The sequence below is a fragment of the Morone saxatilis genome, unplaced genomic scaffold (assembly GCF_004916995.1).
Source record: "Morone saxatilis isolate NCDOM2014 unplaced genomic scaffold, NCSU_SB_2.0 Contig7, whole genome shotgun sequence".
Taxonomy (NCBI): Eukaryota; Metazoa; Chordata; class Actinopteri; family Moronidae; genus Morone; species Morone saxatilis.
In genome coordinates, this window is record NW_023340246.1 from 1,262,594 (window position 1) to 1,271,081 (window position 8,488).

General features: G+C 41.6%; 1 protein-coding gene across 1 annotated transcript; it reads left to right on the forward strand.

The window, feature by feature from the left end:
- The first annotated feature begins 856 nt into the window (after positions 1-856).
- Positions 857-3,010, forward strand: zgc:112001 (uncharacterized protein LOC550384 homolog). Its single transcript, XM_035679270.1, has 3 exons — positions 857-927; positions 1,024-1,498; positions 1,953-3,010. Exons 2-3 carry the CDS (start codon positions 1,114-1,116, stop codon positions 2,480-2,482), a joined length of 915 nt encoding a protein of 304 aa, XP_035535163.1. The 5' UTR covers positions 857-927; positions 1,024-1,113; the 3' UTR covers positions 2,483-3,010.
- Positions 3,011-8,488: the final 5,478 nt, after the last annotated feature.

Consider the following 8,488-nt stretch of genomic DNA (forward strand, 5'->3'; position numbering starts at 1 on the left):
TATTTGGGAATTAGAGTATTTTTTGTTGAATATTCAGTGCTTCCTTAAAATCAAGAATAAGTTAAAAAGCCTGAAAACAAAGGTGAACTATGAACTATCTGTCAATATGGGCCTGTTGTTTTGCCAAAATAATGAAGCAATACTCATCTTATGCAAAGCTTGGAAAAAGGCCCCTTACCCCTTAGTTTACATGCTTAGTTTTTCCCAGTTCTTCATGATTGTCATTTGCTACCATAGACACTCAATAATTAAGTCAAGATAAGCTTATAATAAGCTTATAATGCTGTTTGACACTTTTTTTAATGTATATGGTGTATTTCAAAGTTGTCTGTCCTACAAGGAATTTCAGTGAAAAACTACTACTGTATCTGAATCATCTCTTAACCAAATCACACTCATTTAGGCGATTCTATGTGATCTCCTTTTAATAATGTATGCAATATTATTTCTCTTCCACTTGCTGAGTCTTTCCTGAAACTGTTGTTATTTATTAATGAGAATTAGAAACAGTCATACCTGTTAACAAAAAAAAAAAAAAAACTATATAGACTACATCAAAGAGCTTAAATAATAAAAACAATAAAGGCAAAGGAAGGAATTAATATTCATTTTGCTGACAGACTTTAGACAAACATCTCACAACACATTTGAACTATTTCTTATTTGTTATACATTTATGAAACTCCAAATGCCATTTAGCTTCAGTTAGGAATAACTTTAAACATTGCGCTGAGTTAAGAAATGTCGCTTTGTAGATAATAGATTCTACTAATAAAATAAAAAGGTTAACAGTAGTGCAGAAGTTGTTAGTACTGAACGCTGGTTGTCAATAAAGTTTCCTGGACTGTTTTGATGTTATTACAAAGTGCGCATGCGTGCTGGCTCAGTACTGCAGAGGCGTCCCGCAGCTGTCAGGAGCGCAGGAATGTGAGTCAGTCAGTTTAATGAGTGTATGTACAGAGCTGCAGGCTGCTCTTTACTGGCTGTTATACGTTCAACTGTCCTGTCCTCATTCCCACGCAGCTCTTGAAGTAATGTCTCCGGAACGATGAAAGACTCCGTGTAAACCCGTCGAGGACACGCCAAGTTACGTTACTGTGTCCGCTTGTCGCCATGGCCTCTTTAACCGTCAGCTCGGCGGCTCGGAGCATCGAGAAGCATCGGAAGTCCTTCTCGCTGCTGTTCTACCGGGCCGTGCGGGACCTGAAGCCGGTCTGGATGCTGGAGGACATGCGGACGATGGAGACTTTTTACCAGGAGGAGGACGTCGGCCAGAGGATTTACAGCCCGTCGGAGGCGTTGCTCTACGCTATAGTTCACGACCACCAAGCGTACGCCCAGTACCTGCTCAGTCGGTACACCGACGAAGCGCTAGCGAAGCCCGGGGAGCGCTTCTGCTGCTGCCCGTCCTCCGCCCCGCACCTGGCAATGGCTGTCCGCTACGACCGGCGCTACATTCTCGGCCTCATCCTGCAGGAGACAAGAGCTGCACGATGCGGTAAAAACATCTTATTGCAATTCTTTTGAAAGATTATTTAATAAAATGTTCCTGGTAATTTATTTTGTTTATTTTGTTGATTTATTTTTATTATTTTTATTATTATTATTAGTCACGAATTTAATTTTCACTGTTAAAAAAAATATTTATAGATTTATATTTTGACAGAAATAAAATGTGTACAGTGTCCCTGGTAATTATAATATATATTTTAATTATATATTTTATTTTGTATATATATATCATTTTTATTACTACTACTACTACTACTACTACTACTACTACACATCACAAATAAAGTTTTCCCTGAAAATTATTAAAATCATGATAATGTGAAATTTGTTGGGGTCTGTACAAAATCTGGAGAATAACATTTTACACAATTTACCTTTATCAAAAAATGGCAGCTTCTGCATGTGTCAGGATTTCAATAACATTTTGATTAATTGTGCAGACTTGCAGGAGACTCACCGGACCCCCAGCACACCCCATTACACAGACCGAGGTGGCTGTTTTCACATGGAGGATGGCAGAACCCCTTTACACCTGGCCTGCGAACTCCTGCGGCCCGAGGCGCTCGTCATGCTGCTAGGGAATGGAGCGTCCCCGCACACTGTGGACCACAACGGCTTGACTCCTCTGGACGTCATTCTGGAGAAGCTGCGGGACTCCAAGGAGGTGGCCAGCGGGGAGAGGAGGCAGTGTCTGGACAACCTGCTCATGTTCATGCCACAGGTTGACTTTAAAATGAGGGCGGCTCTGGACAGAGAGCCTGAGCACTGGAGCTTGGTGCTGGGTGAGGAGACGTTCAAGTACCTGGCAGGGAGGAGCCCGGCACCGCTGCTTCTCACCGCTATGCAGACTATTCTGAAGCAGCTGAGCCCCGCCAGCTTCCCGGACAGCCTGCACGAGCTGCCCATCCCATCCTCCCTCAAGCCGCCGGGGCTGCCTGTAAGCCAGCGGGACAGGCAGAGGGCGGTGTAGCATCAGTGCAGTGTGACATGATGCATGCTCCACTGTGTTCTGTTAATGCATGGTGTATGGTGTGTGTATATGTGTGTCTATATGTGTGTGTGTGGTGGTAACTTCATTAAAGGGCTGCACAAATAAACACTAACAGTCAGGGAAGAAATGAATCTTATCTGAAGACTTTTATAAGCCGCTGATTTCATTAACTGGGAGCCGTTCACGAGAGGTGTTAGAGGTAGTAGCAGCAGTGGCGGAATAGGGAATAAGCAGCCATAATCTTTGATTTTTTACATTAATTCAGGCTTTAATAATCAGTTTTTGTCTAACGTCATTCTAAAGTGTTACTTACTAATACTACTGTTATTTAAGTCACTGTGATGCTGGTGGAGGAGACCAACACTGGTACATGAGCTGTGTTACTGGTGATTTTAATTTATCTAGCTTGTATTAACAGTGATGTTGAAAGAAAGTGATCTCAGATCAATTGAAAATAGTTGTGACTTGATTATTTTTAAATAAATAAGGATCCAAGTCATGTTAAAATTTTGTCTTGCTTGACTATTGAATGAACACAATATACTGCTTCTACAATTTCAAGGTTCCCATGTATTCAAGTTTTTCAGTCAGAGAAACACCTAATAATTGATTAAAATGAACAAACATGCTGGAAATAATGTCCAGGTTAGAGGCAAACTGTAGTAAGCTGTAGTCAAAAACTCCTGTGAGAACAGTAGAAAGCGAGCGAACATACTGACCAAATACCTCTAATGAACCTGCATCATTAAACTAGGAGGAGTAAAACTGGGTCAGTATTAGGCCTACTGGTAAATGTACTGTTTGTGAGCAACTGCTGTCCTGTATTGTCAAGAAAACTTGTGGAAAATGTCCTTAAAGGTCCTGGAAAGTGATCTCTTGAAAAGAGTGGGAACCCTGAATTTCTCCACAGTAAATGACTAACCAAAGAAAGCAAGAAAACAACCCTGCAGGGGACATACTGTTAAAGGACAATTCCGGCGCAGAGGAGCTTCTTTGCTTCTTCCCTTCTAAAATGTTATATACCACCAGGGTCAACCAAGAACAATGAATATGGGTTTAAAATGGTTTCCTGTGTTCCCAAGTTAACATAAAACATTGAAAATGGTACTTTTGTGTTTGCTTTTATTTCTTTAATTTAGAATTTCTGGTTTCAAAACAGGTTTAATGAGCAATAGAAGATACTAGGTGGATAATTGGGGTTAAAGAATTACACATTACAGTGATTTCAAGTGAAAGTCACCTTGGAGGTTAGTCATTGGGCTTTCAATTTTAGGAGTGGAATAAATGCAGCAATACATTATTAGTTGGTGAGGAGGGCTTAGCGCATTGAACTAAAATAACAATTTCAGTACTTCATGTTCTTTAAAGTTAAATTCACTCAGTTTTCATCAAAACAATATACATATAAAACATTTTTCTTTAAGGCAACTATTTCCTCAAATTTTTTAAGTAAACTCATTATCCGGGTTTTTACAGTGTGGAAACGATGGAATTTAGCAGCAGGCGTGAGGAAGCTATTAGGACGGCTGCGTCAGGACGTCAGAACGTGGCAGGGGTGTGTCGTGGACAAGCTGAGTCCAGCCTTCCTTGGTTAAGAAATGAACCTGAGAGCTGTTGCGAGCACCGGGTCCTTTCTGTTTGGGATCCGTTTTAGGATCGACGTTCCTCAGGACGTCTGCTTCCCACTTTCCCAATAACCATCTCATCCACGTTGAATTGGATTAGACTTTATGAATAAAGGTTACAATCAGATACTAAATAATCTTAAAGGTGCACTATGCGATCCTGCATGACGTCACTTTGTTGTCGTTCAAAGTAGATAAAACAAACAGAGCAAGTCATCCCTCCCATGGTTTCCATAACTGTCATGAACGCGCATTGGGAAATTCGAAAAGTGGAGGCTTGCTGCTACGCTAACGGTCGCTAAGATGGCTGACTAACTCCAAACTGTTCAGTTGGATGGTTCATATTCATATCTTTATAAATAAGTTTTACGATATGAGGTATTGTTCAGCTGATATATTGAAAATTCTGCTATGCAGCTTATTCAAAGATCGAAAACCGAGAACGGCCATTTTGTAATTTTTTTTTTTTTTTTTTTTTTTTTTTTTTTTTTTTATGCACGGATTATCTCGTGATAACAGCTATTAATTCGTTATCTCGACATAAAAAAATCGTTTGTCGGATAACGAATTAATTGTGTCGCTTGACTGACAAGATTAATGGCTTGCTACGAACGGCTTCCGTTACTTAGCGTCGGCTACAAGCTCACGGCCAGGCATTGCTACTGGCAAGCCGTTCGTCGGGCAGCGTATTAGGGATGAAGTCAAAAAGCTAGGAATTACAAACTATTAGCATATTGAAATGGCTTACGATGTCATAATTCTTGTTTCGCCTTCATAAACTGTCGAGCTGCAGAGTCGTGGAAGCGGTGACGCTACTCAATCAACTCTGCTCTGCTGCCCCCATTAGTGTCACGTGCACTAACCCCACTCCCTCCCCCTCTCCCAACCATCTTTTTTGGTTGATTGGCCTGAACTGGTTTGTTGTATTTTTGGCTCCACAGCCTGCGCTCCTAGTGTTTGTTTGACGTTTACGAATCCCCTGTGTTGTTCTCCCGAGACGGGTTTTTCGAGTGGTTTCAGGAGGCAGGCAGCTAGCGCGACAAGGCAAGAGATGCCTACATTTAAAAAAAAAAAAAAAAAAAAGTAATCCGGCTAAAACCATGAAGATCACAGTGCACTTTTTTTTTTTTTTTTAACACTATTTTTTCGGGGCTTTTATTGCCTTTATGATTCGGTGACAGCTGAAGACAGACAGGGAAAGGGGGGGCAGAGGAGAGAGGGGAATGACACGCCAGCAAAGGGCCAAGGTCGACTCGCAACCCTGGGCTGCTGCAGCAAGACTCAGCGTCACGTTACATGGTCACCAGCCTCTACCCACTGAGCATCCGGGCGCCCACATAGTGCCACCTTAACTAATGAATGACTTATAATGATTTAATAAATGAGATAATGCCAGATCTATCATGAGTTCCTGGTGCTCACCACTACCAAATGATTATGTTATATCCAGTAATGTGGGGAGAGATTGTGGGTATTTCATGTGGTGCAACTCTCCTCTCCATGAATAACACGAGGGAAAAAAATCTTAAGTTCTTTTTTACTTGGGAGGCTGGCCTTCAACCGCCAGGCTTGCCTCAATGGATAGCAAACATTTCTCCTGAAGAGTGTTTTTATTACAGGTTTTATCTACAGAGGGAGCAGTCACCATGTTGAACCACCATGTTATCTACAGCTAGCCAAGAAGGATTAAGTCATAACATTCAAACGCTGGACACTTTACAGATGGGAACTGTTGGTTATTGTCTTTTTATCCTCGATGAATCAGAAATAGAATTCGAAGATATGAGATTATTTTATTGTTTACGAACACAAGGGTTGGTTGAATGGAAATTTTCCCAACTTTGTTCATGCACTTGAAAAAAGTCACAATTTGTTGATGTTTTTTGGAATAAAATTGAAAATATGAATGATTGTTTAGCAATATAGATAGGAAGAGAACTGAAAGGTTTAGTGTAAGTGCTACTGAAGTAGAAATTTGAAAAAGGTGCTGGAAAAACCTCATAAAAAAAACAGCCTTAAGACGTATGTTATTGTTCATACATTTTGCAAGACCTACAGGACCATGAACCTCCCCAGTTGACACTTACTTAAGTAATATCTTTTGTTTAAATATGCAATGAAGCAGTATCTAGTGCTAACTTTAGCGAGAAACTACAGACGCAAACAAAGAAAGATAAACGTTGTATTGTTGGGTGTTTTTTCTACTTGTCCTACAAGAAGGCATTTAGAAGCAAGGGAATAGAACAACTGACCGTTCGATGACTAAAATAGGTTTGTCTGCCGTGTATGTCTCACCTGCAATTAACTAAACTGTTAGTTAATGGCGTAAACAGTTGAGTGTTGCAGGGATGTGTACTATTTGCTGATAGAATATAAATTATTCTTTGCCTGTAAGATGTTTAGAATGCAGTTCTGAGGATATTGATGGACTACACATTTAAATACAACCTTTTAAAAAAAAAAAAAAAAAAAAAAAAAAAAAATAGACCTATGTGTGATGCAGTCTGTAGTAGTTTCAAAAGTCAAGAATAGGCATTCATACTTTGAAAGGACAATTCCGCCGCGCAAAATGAACCTGGGTTAATAACACATGTGTACCGAGTTGGTCTGCTTCTCTGGGGATATGTTTTTCATTCTAAATTTCCGGGCCCAAACGTTGACAGGTTTTAGCACAGAACCGCTAATTACTTATAACGCTAGATCAACGGCGGCAGAGTAAAGTGGAAAAAAGTATTTCTATTACCACACTTACCAGACGGGTAGCATAAATGAGGGCCTCTTGTAAACCGAAGCATTGAGACTTGTTAATGTTACAGAGTCTATTAAAAAGGAGAGGTTTAAACAGTAGCTTCACGTAGTAAGCAGGCGCGCATCTTTTGGGGAAAAACAGTGCTTGTGACCGTCCAACTCTCTGGAGATGTGAACTTTGAATGCACCATCTCGCGTGAACTGAACGTATGTTGCAGGAAGAAACACTGAACGGCACAGAGGACCACTAGTCTACTAGTGTTCCGCAGGATACAGCACGTGAAGAGATGGTGGATGTATTCAATGGAATTGCAAGACACGGACAACGAACCCTTTCAGTTTGGATGGACGTCCTTATCTTTTCGAGCCGGAATACAGACGAAGACCGCGGGAGGCTCCGTGAAAGGGCTACGAGAGATGAGGAGTACCGGCTAGTCAAAAGCCTCCAACCCTCCCAGAAAAAAGATCACCTAAGAAAAGTGCTTGTACCGAGAGCTGAGACCTGTTGTGGATAATCTGGATAACGCGGGTAATGTGTGAATGTTGTCTTGGTCAATGATCATGTACTACCACCCATAATGCATAAAGATTAGCTGTTCGTTTGTAGGAAACCTAGGTGGGGAAGTTCAACACCTAAACTTTATTTGCTTTGCTGTTGCTAAAGTCGAGCCTCTTCTTATAGTAAAGCTGTAGTTACCTTCATTAAAAATGTAACATAACTCGGTCCTAGTGTCTTACTCAGTGGATAACTGCTCCATCTGGTCCCCGGTTTGGCGTCGCCGCCTCCAGTTTATTTTCGGGACATGCAAAAAAAGTTTCTGTTAGTACAACCCTGTTTATCAGAGAGCGGAAATTTCAGACTGTACAAAACACTGCTTTTCCCTTGGGTGTCGGCGAAGCAACAGGTCTCCCACTCTGCAACACAGCGCACTCCTCTTCGCGTGGCACAGCTTCAGTGTCGCAGGGTACCCACAGTTTCCTGAAGTACGCGGCTGTGGTTGCAGCATTTGACTACCGGTAGCTTCTCTCTCGTAGCCCTTTCACGGAGCTCCCGGGCTCTATGCGTCTGATATTCCGGCTCGAAAAGATAAGGACGTCTCAAACTGAAAGTGTTCCGCGTGGTCGAGTGTCTGTCAGATTCGGGTTGAATATCCCGCCATCTCTTTAGTGTTATCCTGTGGAAGCCACTTAGTAGGACTAGTGAGTCTCTGTTGCGTTCAGCTGCTTTCTTCCGGGCCAACAACGTGAGTGACGCGAGATGGTGCTTCAAGTCACATCTCAGAGAGTTGGACTGGTCCACGACTGTTTTCCCAAGATTGGCGCCGCCTGTATACGTGGCTACTGTTGTTTCTAAACTATCTTATTAATAGACTTGCGTCTTTCTACAAGTAGGCGGCCCTCCATTATGCTACCGTGTAAGTGTGGCTGCTATTTTAGCCTTCGTTAAGTGGTATAGCAAATAGCTTTCTTTTCACTTTACTCATGGCCCGTTGACTAGCGCTTATATGTAATTAGGTTTGTGCTAAAACTGTCACGTGCGATTAGATGAAAACATATCCCAGAGAACAGACAAACTCGGTAAATAAGTGTGTATTTAACCCCAGGCTTCATT